Here is a 14,942-nt window from a genome sequence, read left to right as displayed (position 1 = left end):
TCCATGTCGATACATTACCCCCAATACCACGTGCTTTGATTTTGCACACCAATCTCTTGTGCGGGGCCTTGTCCAAAGCCTTTTGAAAGTCAAAATGCACCATATCCATTGGTTCTCCCTTGTCCACTATGCCAGTTACATCCTCAAAAATTTCCAGAAGATTTGTCAAGCATGATTTCCCTTTCATAAATGCATGCTGACTTGGACCGATCCCGTCACTGCTTTCCAAATGCGCTGCGATTTCATCTTTAATAATTGATTCCAACATTTTCCCCACTACTGATCTCAGGCTAACCGGTCTATAATTAATGGACTATCAGACCCCGGGGATTTATCGGCCTTCAATCCCATCAATTTCCCTCACACAATTTCCCGACTAATAATTTCCCTTCTTCTCACTCGATCCTCGGTCCCCTAGTATTTCCTGAAGGTTATTTGTGTCTTCCTTTGTGAAGACAGAATCAAAGTATTTGTTCAACTGGTCTGCTATTTCTTTGCTCCCCATTATAAATTCCCCTGAATCTGACTGCAAGGGACCTTCGTTTGTCTTCACTAATCTTTTTCTCTTCACATATCTACAGAAGCTTTTGCAGTCAGTTTTTATGTTCCCAGCAAGCTTCCTCTCATACTCTATTTTCCCCCTCCTAATTAAACCCTTTGTCCTCCTCTGCTGAATTCTAAATTTCTCTCAGTCCTCAGGTTTGCTGCTTTTTCTGACCAATTTATGTGCCTCTTCCTTGGATTTAACACTATTCTTAATTTCCCTTGTTAACCACGGTTGAGCCACTTTCCCCATTTTATTTTTACTCCAGGGATGTACAATTGTTGAAGTTCATCCATGTGATCTTTAGATGTTTGCCATTGCCTATCCACCATCGACCCTTTAAGTATCATTCGCCAGTCTATTCCAGCCAATTCACGTCTCATACCATCCAAGTTACCTTTCCTTAAGTTCAGGACCCTAGTCTCTGAATTAACTGTATCACTCTCCATCATAATAAAGAATTCTACCACATTATGGTCACTCTTCCCCAACAGGCCTCGCACAACAAGATTGCTAAGAGTCCTTTCTCATTACACATCACCCAGTCTAGGATGGCCAGCCCTCTCTATTGGTCGAGAAAATCATCCCGAATACACTCCAGGAAATCTTCCTCCACCGTATTGCTTCGCCCAATCTATATGTAGATTAAAGTTGCCCATGATAACTGCTGCACCTTTATTGCATGCATCCCTAATTTCTTGTTTGCCTCGCTACTACTGTTTGATGGTCTGTATACAACTCCCACTAGCATTTTCTGCCCTTTAGTATTCCGCAGTTCCACCCATACAGATTCCACTTCATCCAAGCTAACGTCCTTCCTTACTATTGCATTAATTTCCTCTTTAACGAGCAACGCTACCCCACCTCCTTTTCCTTTCTGTCTATCCTTCCTAAATGTTGAATACCCCTGGATGTTGAATTCTCAGCCTTGGTCACCCTGGAGCAATGTCTCCGTGATGCCAATTATATCATATTCATTAATTGCTGCCTGCACAGTTAATTCATCCACCTTACCATGAATACTTCTCGCATTGAGGCACAGAGCCTTCAGGCTTGTCTTTGCCCCTTTAGAATTTGGCTGTAATGTGGCACTTTTTGATTTTTACCTTGGGTTTCTCTGCCCTCCACTTTTACTTTTCTTCTTTCTATCGTTTGCTTCTGCCCCAATTCTACTTTCCTCTGTCTCCCTGCATAGGTTCCCATCCCCCTGCCATATTAGTTTAACCCCTCCCCAACAGCACTCGCAAACACTCCCCCTGGGACATTGGTTCCGGTCCTGCCCAGGTGCAGACCGTCCGGTTTGTACTGGTCCAACCTCCCCCAGAACCAGTTCCAATGTCCCAGGAATTTGAATCCCTCCCTTCTGCACCACTCCTCAAGCCACGTATTCATCTGAGCCATCCTGTGATTCCTACTCTGACTAGCATGTGGCACTGGTCGCAATCCTGAGATTACACCTTTGAGACCCTACTTTTTAATTTAACTCCTAGCTCCCTAAATTCAGCTTGTAGGACCTCATCCTGTTTTTTACCTATCTCGTTGGTACCTATATGCACCACGAGAACTGGCTGCCAGTGCTGTTTCTATAAGATCACCCCTCATTCTTCTGAACTCCAACGAGTAAAGACCCAGTCTACTCAATCTATCATCATAAGGTGACCCCCTCATCTCCGGAATCAGCCTAGTGAATCGTCTCTGTACCCCCTCCAAAGCTAGTATATCCTTCCTTAAGTAAGGTGACCAAAACTGCACGCAGTACTCCAGGTGCAGCCTCACTAATACCCTGTACAGTTGCAGCAGGACCTCCCTGCTTTTGTACTCCATCCCTCTTGCAATGAAGGCCAACATTCCATTCACCTTCCTGATTACCTGCTGCACCTGCAAACTAACTTTTTGGGATTCATGCACAAGGACCCCCAGGTCCCTCTGCACCGCAGCTTGTTGTAATTTCTCCCCATTCAAATAATATTCCCTTTTACTGTTTTTTTTTCCAAGGTGGATGACCTCACATTTTCCTACATTGTATTCCATCTGCCAAACCTTACCCCATTCACTTAACCTATCGAAATCTCTTTGCAGCCTCTCTGTGTCCTCTACACAACCCGCCTCCCCACTAATCTTTGTGTCATCTGCAAATGTTGTTGCACTACACTCTGTCCCCTCCTCCAGATCATCTATGTATATTGTAAACAGTTGTGGTCCCAGCACCGATCCCTGTGGCACACCACAAATCACCGATTTCCAACCTGAAAAGGACCCATTTATCCCAACTCTCTGCTTTCTGTTAGCCAGCCAATTCTCTGTCCATGCTAATACATTTCCTCTGACTCCGCATACCTTTATCTTCTGCAGTAACCTTTTGTGTGGCACCTTATCGAATGCCTTTTGGAAATCTAAATACACCACATCCATCGGTACACCTCTATCCACCATGCTCATTATATCTTCAAAGAATTCCAATAAATTAGTTAAACATGATTTCCCCTTCATGAATCCATGTTGCGTCTACTTGATTGCATTATTCCTATCTAGATGTCCCGCTATTTCTTCCTTAATGATAGCTTCAAGCATTTTCCCCACTACAGATGTTAAACTAACTTGCCTATAGTTACCTGCCTTTTGTCTGCCCCCTTTTTTAAACAGAGGCATTACATTAGCTGATTTCCAATCCACTGGTACCTCCCCAGAGTCCAGAAAATGTTGGTAGATTATAACCAATGCATCTGCTATAATTTCTGCCATCTCTTTTAATACCCTGGGATGCATTTCATCAGGACCAGGGGACTTGTCTACCTTCAGTCCCATTAGCCTGTCCAGCACTACCTCCCTAGTGATAGTGATTGTCTCAAGGTCCTCCCTTCCGACATTCCCGTGACCAGCAATTTTTGGCATGGTTTTTGTATCTTCCACTGTGAAGACCGAAGCAAAATAATTGTTTAAGGTCTCAGCCATTTCCACATTCCCCATTACTAAATCCCCCTTCTCATCTTCTAAAGGACCAACATTTACTTTAGTTACTCTTTTCCTTTTTATATATCGGAAAAAGCATCCTGGCACAATGGTGGTCCAGACCAAGCTAGGGCAGCCATCATCGAGAGAATGCGAGAGTCGGCTGACATAAAGAGATGGCCCAGGGCGGTGGTGCCCTCCCCTTTAAGCACTGCCCTGAGAGCAGATGTTGGCCAGCTTCGCGACCCATGAAGTTGCCGTTGACACTTGCTTGCTCCGGCCTCGCGGCCTGCATGGCAATTTCCCATGTGGGGTGGTAATAGGTCGGTATGGGGTAGTGATGGGTCGCCATGCAACACAATGATGTCATGGCCCTTGCGTAGCACCCTTGGGTGCTAACCATGAGGCGCAGCACAGCCATGGTCGTGTCCACCTCCCTGGACAAAAACTGTCTTGCTCCCCGTTGGCGCTGCCCCGGAGGCGCTAATGGAGCCATTAAAAAGGGCAATTTCACCCCCAATGTCTCTCATTCCTGGTACCATTATAACCAATCTCTTTTACACCCGCTTTAAGGCCTTGACATTCTTTTTGAAGTATGTTAGCCAGAATTAAAGACAATGCTCCTAATAGGCACAACAAGTGTTTTGTAAAAGTTTGGCAAAAATGGCTTTCGTACCATTTATAAAGCAATGCAAGTCTGTTACTATTGTTCTCATCGTTGACCACATTTCTGAGTTTTGAATCATGTGGAAAGTATAAAATAAAGTGTTTTCTGGTTTTAGCACAGACATAGGCCATTCAGCCTGCTGAGCCCGTGCCGGCTCTTTGCAAGAGTACTCCAGCTCGTCCCACGATCGTGTGCTTTCCCCGTAGTCCTGCATTTTTTTGCCTTTCGGTACTGATCCAATTCCCTTTTGAAAGCCAAGATTGTGTCTGGCTGCACCAACTGTTCAGGCAGTGCTTTCCAGATCTGAACCACTCCCTGCATAAAATAAGTTTTTCCTCATGTTGACTTAGGTTCTTTTGCCAATCACCATAAATCTGTGACATCTGGTTCACGATCCTTCCACCAATGGGAACAGTTTCTCTCGATCTACTCTGTCTAGACCCCTCATTATTTTGAACAGCTCCATCAAATCTCCTCTCAACCTTGTCTGCTCCAAGAAATGCAACACCAGCTTCTCTCATCCATCCATGTAACTGAAGTCTCTCATCCCTGGAACCACTCTTGTAAATCTTTTGTGCACCCTCTCTAAAGCCCTCGGAACTCTCCTAACGTGCAGTGCCCAGAATTGGACACAATATTCCAGGTGATGCCTAAACTGTGTTTGATAAAGGTTCATCATAAATTCCTTGCTTTTGTACTCGTTGTCTCTATTTACCAAGCCCAGGATCCCGTCTGCTTTTTTAACGGCTTTTTCCATCTGCCCTGCCACCTTCAATGATTTGTGCACATATACCCCCAGGTCTTTCTGTTCATATACCCCTTTTAGTTTTTTACCCTTTAGTGTATATTACCTTTCCTCGTTCTTCCTACCAAAATGTTTCACTTCACATTTTCTGCGTTAAATTTCACCTGCCACGCGTCCGCCCATTTCACCAGCCTGTTTATGTCTTTTTGAAGTCTATCACTATCCTCCTCACTGTTCACTATACTTCCAAGTTTTGTGTCATCCGCAAATTTTGAAATTGTGCCTTGTACACCCAAGTCCAAGTCATCAATATACATCAAGAAAAGTAGTGGTCCTAGTATCGACCCCTGGGGACACACAGTATACCTACCTCCAGTCTGAAAAACAACCGTTCACCACTACTCTCTGTTTCCTGTCTCTTAGCCAATTTTGTATCCATACTGCTCCTGTCCCTTTTATTCTGTGGGCTTCAACTTTTCTGGCAAGCCTATTATGTGGCACTTTATCAAACGCCTTTTTTGAAAGTCCATGCACACCACGTCAACCTCATTGCCCTCATAAACCCTCCCTGTTACCTCATCAATCAACTCGATCAAGTTAGTTAAACACGATTTGTCTTTAACAAATCTGTGCTGGCTTTCCTTAATTAATCCATGCGTGTCCAAGTAACTGTTAATTTTGTCCATGATTATTGTTTCTAAAAGCTTCTCCAATACCGAGGTTAAGCTGACAGGCCTATTGTTGTTGGATTTATCCTCACACACTTTTTTGAACAAGGATGTAACATTTGAAATTCTCCAGTCCTCTGGCACCACTCCTGTATCTAAGGTGAATTGAAAGATTATGGCCAGTACCTGTGCGATTCTGTCCTTAACTTCCCTCAGCATCCCACGATGCATCCCATTCAGTCCTGGTGATTAATCTACTTTAAGTACAGCCCGCCTTACTGGTAGTACCTCTTCTTCATCAATTTTTATCCCATCCAGTATCCCCACTATCTCCTCTTTCACTATGAATTGAGCAGCATTTTCTTCCTTGGTGAAGATAGATGCAAAGTACTCATTTAGTACCTCAGCCATACCCTCAGCCTCCATTCATAAGTTTCCTTTTTTGTCCCACCCCTCCTCTTACCTGTATAATACCTGTATGCCTATAGAAGACTTTTGAATTCCCTTTTATGAAGGCCATTGGTAGCATTCAAACTGCCGAGGCCCTCAGCTCTTGAATTCTCCTCCTCAACGTCCCTACCTCTCCTCCTTCAAGACCTTCCTTAAAACCCACTTCTTTGGCCAAGCATGTGGTCACCTGTCCTAATATCTCCCGATGTGCCTCTGTGTCAGATTGTATTTGATAACGCTCCTGTGAAACACCGTAGGATGCTCTACTACATTAAAGGTGTTATATAAATGTTGTTGTTCTTGTTGTAATCGATGTTAAGAATGGCATTCGTATTGTACTTGATTGTGTCTATTTAAAGCTCAATGTGCATCACACAAAAGGTTTCTTTGAAGTGCTGTAGCATAGTTGTGTGATTGGCTTGAAATCATGCTGTGGAGTGTTAGCGGATTAACACTTAATTCAATCAATTGATCAGCCTGGCGCTATTTTAACAGCATCAGTAACCTATCAAATTATTTGTACTGTATCCCACGGTGTAATTTCAAGGTCAGTATTTGCATTGACTTTGCCAACTTTAGTATCATAAAGAACTAAAAATTTGAAATTAATTAATTTTGAGGTTCTGTGCTCTCAATGAAGGATCAGTAACCAGACTTTCTCTAAAGTTAGCTTCTATTAGTTTGCAGTGATTTTCATAATCCATTTCAACTGAGGTTTGGAACAATCCACCCTTTCACCTTTCTTTAGCTCAGCCGAGCTAACCTCACCTTTTAATGCAAGTACAAGTTTAATGTATTGTGCATATTGCTGCTAAAGATGTTCAGTATTTTGTCTGGAACTGTGTACTGAGTCAAACCTTGCTCCTACTTGTTTAACTCTCTTTGTTTTTTAATGGCAGGTCAATATTACATACCATGAGGTCTGGTTTGACGATCCAGAGAGCATTTCAATAAAGGCATCTATCTTGAGGAAATTAAAACTCCGTGGCATTGGCATGTGGAATGCAAATGACCTAAATTACAGTGCTGTTCCTATAGCAGCGATGCAAACTGAAGACATGTGGAATGCAATGTGCCCTTTCTGAGCAAAATGGCGAGCTCGAATCATTTAATATTTTCATAAAGTGATCATTTAGTTTTGCAAATAAACTCAGCCAAAAGTGAGCTCGCTTCTAACATTAGAAATGACACGAATATCGATCGAGGGAACAGCTTTAACCTTTTATCTAATCAGCAAATTTCTATTCAATGAAAAGCAAATGTACTAATGCAATTTGCACTACAAGATCTGGTCACTTCAGCACCTTAATTATTTATAAGATGCAACAAACCTATATTAACTTCATAATGTTTAATGATAGCACAGGCTAAAACTTCTTGTTAAATACTTACAATTCAGGCAACAATTCATCTTTCCCATTGGATGATAATCCACTTCTCACATTCACATGTGTGATGTCCATTTTATGCACATCGTAATTCTTGATGGGCTTTTTTAACGATTTTCTTTTTCCTCAGGTTATCATTTTGAACCGAGAAAACATTTTAATTTTCAGTTTCCTCCTTTAATGGGTGTGAATGGTCCAGCAAATAGTGTTGTGGTCAGCAAATAGGGTCCAGTATACTGCTACTGTGTTATTTTGAATTGTAATATACAATGATTGGAGCATAGAAGGTGGCCATTCGGCCCATCGAGCCCATGCTGGCTCTCTGCAAAAGCCCTTTAATTACTCCCACTCCACCACCCTTTCCCCGTAGCCCTGCAATTTTTTTCCCTTCAGGTACTTATCCAGTTCCATTTTCAAAGTCACAATTGAATCTGCCTCCACCACCTAAGGCAGTGCATTCCAGATTCTAACCACTTGATGCATAATAAAGTTTCTCCTCATGTCACCTTTGGTTCTTTTGCCAATCACCTTAAATCTGTGTCCTCTGGTTCTCGACCCTTTCGCCAATGGGAACAGCTTCTCTCTATCTACTCTGTCTAGATGTTTAACACCACGATCAAATCTCCTTAACCATCTCTGTTCTAAGGAGAACAACCCCAGCTTCTCCAATCTATCCATGTAACAGAACCATTCTTTTAAATCTTTTCTGCACCCACTCTTCGGTCTTCACATCCTTCCGACAGTGCGAAAAACCCAGAATTGGACACAATATTCCATGTAGTCAAGAGCCTCATATAGTCATACTCACAGAATCATACATTTCAGCTAATGTCCCCGACTCCTCCATTACTATCCCTGGACATGTTCTATCCCACCGGCAGGACAGACTTACATTCTGTCATTGTGGTGGTGGCACAGTGGTTTACATTCGGGTGGAATGCCCCTGGGAGTCCTCAACATTGACTCCAGAACACATGAATTCTGATGGATTCAGGTCAAGCATGGGCAAGTAAACCTCCTGATTACCATCTAACCCCCTCCCTCAGCTGATCAATCTGTACTCCTCCATGTTGATCACCACTTGGAAGAAGCACTGAGGGAAGCAAGGACACAGAATATACTGTGGGTGGGAGACTTCAATGTCCATCACCAAGAGCACTCGGTAACTCCACTACTGACCGAGCTGGCCAAGTCCTGATGCACATAGCTGATAGACTGAGAGTGCGGCAGGTGGTGAGAGAACCAACACGGGGGAAAAACACACATTAATTTGTCCTCACCAATCTACCTGTCGCAGATGCATCTGTCCATGACAACTTTGTAGCCGGTAACACAGTTATTGTGGAGACAAAGACCCATCTTCAGACTGAGGACATCATTCATCATGTTTTATGACACTACCACACTGCTAAATGCGATAGATTCAGGACAGATCTAGCAGCTCAAAACTGGGCACCCATGAGGCATTGTGCACCATCAGCAGCAGCAAAATTGTATTTCACCACAATCTGTAATCTCATGGCCGGGCATATCCCTCAATCTACCATTACCATCAAGCCAGCGGACCAACCCTGGTTCAATAAGGTGTGCAGAAGAGAATGCCAAGAACAGCACTAGGCATCCCTAAGAGTGAGGTGCCAACCCGGGGAAGCTGCAACACAGGACTTTATGCACACTAAACCGTGGAAGCAGCATGCTATAGACAAAGCTAAGTGATCTCAAAATCAGTGGACCAGATCAAAGCTCTGCATTCCAGCCACATCCAGTTGTAAATGGTGGTGGACCATTAAACAACTAACGGGAGGAGGAGGCTCCATGAATATCCCCATCCTCAATGATAGCGGAGCCCAGCACATGAGTGCAAAAGAGAAGGTTGAAGTGCTTGCAATCATTGTGAGATTACAAAATGTATTAACATTTGTGAACCTTGCTTTTGAGATTGTAAAATGAATTAAGCTTGATTATAAAATGTATCTTGCTTTACTGGTGACAAGACATTATCGTGCAAAGTCCAAACAAGTTTTTACAGAAATGGTCAGACCAAGCAAGGTCCAGACAAGTTATTTATATAGAAATTATCAGACTATGCATGATTCAAGTCCGGTTTTGCAGAGAGGGAATGGGATACAGCGAGCTTTTGCAACAGCAACCATTACAGCTGCGTACTGTTATTGTAAAAGTAATGTTACAGGTTAAAATGAGATAATGGCTACATAATTGAACATACAAAGACAGCATCAGAGAGACCACTTTTGGATTGACCAGATATGGAACTGTCCCCAGAACAAGAGAATGGGGAAATATCTAGAAGTCTTGCATTTGCCACAAATGATTGGATAAGAGGACTCAACTGACCTTAAAAAAGAATGATAAAAAATGTACTGTTTGACCTGGGATGTACAGATGTAGAGAAGAGGACGATGGTACCTGACGAGATGGAGTTACACAAGCCTAATGCACTTCACGTCTCTCTGGTACAGTGGTATTGAGGAGTGAATCCATTCTGGGGAAAGTCTAACGCTCTAATTTGCCAGACCGGATCAAAGAAATAACGGTGACATTGCATGCGACACTGTCCAGTGACTGAATTTGGGAATATCCTTCGGAACTGTAATTACTGTCGGTTAAAATTAGTCTTTGCCGGTTGAATTGACTTCTACTTTATAACAATAAAAATCTAACGATACCAATATGTAGTCATGTCCAAAACATTAAGTTTGAGGTTAAAACCTCCTACAAATCTGGCGACCACGAAGGATTATGACTAATGTTTATTTTGGTGTACAGAGGACCTCTGTGTCTGTTGTGGTGCACAACCACAGACCTTAGGGAGGTAACCCAATGTACCTGTAGGAGATCTAATCACCCACCAGTAATCAAAAGTACACAAAGATGTCAAAATGAGTTCGTGTTCAAGAAGCATTAGACCAAGAGTTAAGTAAGTTGAGTGTTAAGCATACTCAAATGTTAGTGTCAGAATGTCTGACGAGTGAGATATCGTTTTATGAAGAGGTGGTGAAGTTTATTCAGGGACACGTAGATGATAAATTAAGGTAGAGAAAGGAAGGGGATTACTTGCCTATGTGTCCTAGTTCTGTACAAAAGGTGCAGATGAACGTTATAGGAAAGGTGAGGTGAGAGAGGAGAAGCAGAAAGAGCAGGAGAGACAGTGGGAGATGGAGAGGGAAAAAGATCTAAGCTGCAGGCAACTCCATCTGAAAAATCAGCAAAAGGAGAAAAAACAGGGAATTGGGGAGTCAGGAAAAGCTGCTGAGACGATAGTTTAAAAGGCGAAGGAAAAAAATGAAACTTAAAGTTGAAAGCGACACTGAACCGACCAGTTTCTGTGCCGAGAAAAATAAATCTCAAGTTTACTGAGTGAAAGGAACCTTAAAGGATATTGCAATTTCAGTTTGTGTGAAAAAGTGCAAGTTTTCCTGACTGTGAATGTTTAACAAGTTACAATATTCCTTTTGTCTGAAAGTCTACCTTTGAAAGAAAGTGGGTCCGAAATTCAGGGCCACCAGAAAGCTGGCGCACTTCCTTTTACTTTCAGATTTTTCCGCCGGGATCGTTGAGGCGGCCTCTCCGTTGATTTTCAGTACTTTGGGTTTTTTTTAAGTTGGACCGAAAGGCGGTCATAGTGGGGGCGGAGTTCGGCCGTAAGGCAAGCTGAGGGGTCTATTAAAGACCAGGAGGGTGATCTGTGTGTGGAGGCGGAAGATGTGGGTATGGTTCTCAATGAATACTTTGCATCTCTTTTCACATAAGAGAGAGGGACAATGCAGACACTGCTATCGAGGAGCAGTGTGAAATATTAGATGAAATAAACATAATGAGAGAAGAGATATTAAGGGATTTAGCAGCTTTGAAAGTGAAATAGTCCCCAGGCCCCGATGAAATATATCCCAGGCTATGAAGCGAAGCAAAAGACGAAATGGCAGAGGCTTTGACCATCATTTTCCAGCCCTGTCTGGCTTCAGGTGTGGTGCCAGAGGACTGGAAGACTGCTTGTTTATGGGGTACCCTTGTTTAAGAAGGGAGAAAGGGATAGACCAAGTAATTACAGGCCAGTCAGCCTAATCTCAGTTGTGGGAAAATTATTGGAAAAAACCCTGAATGACAGGATAAATCTACATTTAGAAAGACATGGATTAATCAGGGACAGTCAGCATGGATTTGTCAAGGGAAGGTCGTGTCTGACTAACTTGATTGAATTTAGATGAAATAACGAGGAAGGACGATGAGGGCAGTGCGTGTGATGTAGTGTATTTGGATTTTAGCAAAGCTTTTGATAAGGTCCCACATAGCAGACTGGTCACAAAAGTAAAAGCCCATGGGATCCAGAGCAAAGTGGTAAGTTGGATCCAAAATTGGCTCAGAAGCAGGAAACAAAGCGTAATGGTTGATGGGTGTTTTTGTGACTGGAAGGATGTTTCCATTGGTGTTCTGCAGTGCTCAGTACTAGGTACTTTGCTTTCTGTGCGATACATCAATGATCTAAACTTGAATATAGGGGATATTATTAAGAAGTTTGCAGATAATACAAAAATAGGCTGTGTGGTTGATAATGAAGAAGAAAGCTGTGGACTGCAGGAAGATATCAATCAACTGGTCAGGTGTGCAGAACAGTGGCAAATGGTATTTAATATGGAGAAATGTGAGGTAATGCATTTGGGGAGGGATAAAAAGGAAAGGGAAGACACATTAAATGATAGGACACTGAGGTGTAGAGGAACAAAAATACCTTGAAGTGCATGTTCACAGATCCCTGAAGGTAGCAGGCCAGGTAGATAAGGTGGTTAAGAAGGGATATGGAATGCTTGCCTTTATTAGCCAAGGTATAGAATATAAGAAAAGGGGTGTTATGCTTGAACTGTGTAAAACACTGGTTTAAGCCACAGCTGGAGTACTGCATGTAGTTCTGGTCGCCGTATTATCGGAAGGACTTAATTGCACTGGAAAGGGTACAGAGTAGATTTATGAGGATGTTGCCGGGCATGGACAATCTTAGCTATGAGGACAGATTGGATAAGCTGGATTTGTTTTCCTTGGAACAGAGGAGGCTGAGGGGAGACCTCATTGAGGTGTATAAAATTATGAGGGGCATAGATACTCTGAATAGAAAGGCCTATGTCCCTTAGCATAGGGGTCAACAAGCAGGTGGCATTAAGTCAAAGTAATTGGTAGAAGCTTTAGAGGGGATTTACATAGAAACATAGACAATAGATGCAGGAGTAGGCCATTCAGCCCTTCAAGCCTGCACCAACATTCAATAAGATTGTTGTGGAGTATTAAAAATATAACATTCACAAGAAAGATCTTTTATAGAGAAAAGAGTTGTTTATTAAAACCTGATGAATCAAGGGAGATCTGACTGCATCAGTACCGTTACTGAGTGCTCTCCACACCGATCTCACAGGACAGGCGGTACAATTACATGTTTATAGAGTCGAAATACAGAAACTAGGCGGGGAAGTGTTCCATTGGTTATTTGCCACCAGTCCCCGCCACTCCTACTACTAATACATTGGTCAGGTGGTAACCCCCTAATACCCACCATGAACAACAATTTCTCCTTTCCCTGCCTTTTCCTGTCTTGATTCGTGTGTCTCCCGCCTCGGTCTCGTTGATCAGGTGATAGGATTGGGACACTCACGACTCATGTCAGGTATTCATGCGTCTTTGTGTTTGATTACCCGTCTTTGGATCTAGCAAAGGCTTTCTGTGTTCTTGGTTACGGGCCTTGGCCAACTTCATCATTCTGCGTCTTTTGTATCTGCCTGCACATTCTCCCAGGATCATCAGCACCACGATAGCTGCACTGGGACTAACACATGGGATATAATTCTAATCCTTATCTTGTAACTTTACTCGGGTATACCTCTCCTGCCTTTGCATTTGCTACATAACATCACCAACCAACTCAAGGCTATTACTATCTGTACTGCCACTAGGGTACGTGAAAGGATCCTTATCCACGGATGTATAATCTCAAGTATCAAGGCGGGTTTTTCAGGGTATCCTTTATTTCGCTTCCAGTTATTTGCCTTTATCCTTTAGCTCATAATATCTTTTAATGTTATTTCTTAATAGTCCTTTGAGCTCAGTTAAACCTTCAAGTAACAAGGGAAATGCTGGTGCTTGCTTTTCCATGCAATCATCAATATTTTACTTAATCTCATCGCTTATATTTAATGTCATAATGTCATTGTCTTCCTGGCGTGTAACAGAGAAACATAGAAACATAGAGAAGGCTATTTGGCCCTTCTAGCCTGCCCCACAATTCAATAAGATCATGGCTGATCATTCACCTCAGTACACATTTCCTGCTTTCTCTCCATATCCCTTGATCCGCCATATCTAACTCCCTCTGGAATATATCCAATGAACTGGCATCAACAACTCTCTGCGCTAGGGAATTCCATTCCCTCCACCCGGATGTATCAGAAAATATGGGGCGAGATCGCCGATGTAGTGTTGTCAGTGTCCCACAATAGGCGTGAATCCGACCAATGCCGCAAGAGTAAGTATTAAATAGATTTTAAATTGTAATGATCCACTGAATATGTAAATCTGCTGGATTGTAATGAAGCTGGGTAATCTTACGTAGCTTCCCTGCTCACATTTGGACTGGGGTCGGAACCTGCGCCCTTCAAGTCAATTTGTTCACCGTCTCCTTTGTGTTATGTTGATGGATGGGGCACGACTGAGCAATGAGGGGTCCGGTCACCTTTACCCAGACTGTGTCAGTCTCTCCGGCTGCTGTCAGTCACACAGTGACCCAGCCTGGACTGGGGGAGAGCTGCCCTGGCTCACTGTCTGCCCTGGGACACTTTGGGACATTAGCTCCGGCCACACGGAGGTCTCCGAGCACAGCCCAGGGACACGCTGCTCCCTGCTGTCATTGGTGAGCTCAGCAGCGGTCCTGATTCCCCCCCCGGAGGAACATCCATCGTTCAAATAAACCGCCGACCTCCCTACAGGCGCCAAATGCAACGGCCCGTGGATAGGATCCTTCCTGGAGATTGTACGCGAGATGTTTGGTGACAAGCATTCGTTCCTAAACACGATGTTATTAACATAGAAACATAGAAAACGTAGAAAATAGGGGCAGGAATAGGCCATTCGTCCCTTCGAGCCTGCACCACCATTCAATATGATCATGGCTGATCATGCAACTTCAGTACTCCATTCCTGCTTTCTCTCCATACCCCTTGATCCTTTAGCCGTAAGGGCCACATCTAACTCCCTTTTGAATATATCTAATGAACTGGCCTCAATAACTTTCTGTGGGAGACAATTCAACAGGTTCATAATTCTCTGAGTGAAGAAGTTTCTCCTCATCTTGGTCCTAAATGGCTTACCCCTTATCCTGAGACTGTGGCCCCTGGTTCTGGACTTCCCCAACATCGGGAGCATTCTTCCTGCATCTAACCTGTCCAATCCCGTCAGAATTTTATATGTTTCTATGAGATCCTCTCTCATTCTTTTAACTTCCAGTGAAATTCTAGTTGATCCAGTCATTCTT

At 43.1% G+C, this 14,942-nt stretch overlaps 1 protein-coding gene across 3 annotated transcripts in view; it reads left to right on the top strand.

Moving 5' to 3' along the window:
• LOC139268404 (di-N-acetylchitobiase-like) overlaps window positions 1-10,097 on the top strand; it is a 51,491-nt gene extending 41,394 nt beyond the window's left edge. For all 3 annotated transcript variants that reach the window (XM_070886496.1, XM_070886495.1, XM_070886497.1), the window contains one exon: window positions 6,923-10,097. In XM_070886496.1, coding sequence (XP_070742597.1) covers window positions 6,923-7,108 — 186 coding nt within the window. In that variant the 3' untranslated portion in view covers window positions 7,109-10,097. The remainder of the gene's footprint in view (window positions 1-6,922) is intronic.
• The last annotated feature ends 4,845 nt before the right edge of the window (window positions 10,098-14,942 follow it).

The sequence above is a fragment of the Pristiophorus japonicus genome, chromosome 8 (assembly GCF_044704955.1).
Source record: "Pristiophorus japonicus isolate sPriJap1 chromosome 8, sPriJap1.hap1, whole genome shotgun sequence".
Lineage (NCBI taxonomy): Eukaryota > Metazoa > Chordata > Chondrichthyes > Pristiophoridae > Pristiophorus > Pristiophorus japonicus.
Note: the sequence above shows the minus strand (reverse complement) of the source record. Positions and strands in the feature narration are given on the sequence as shown.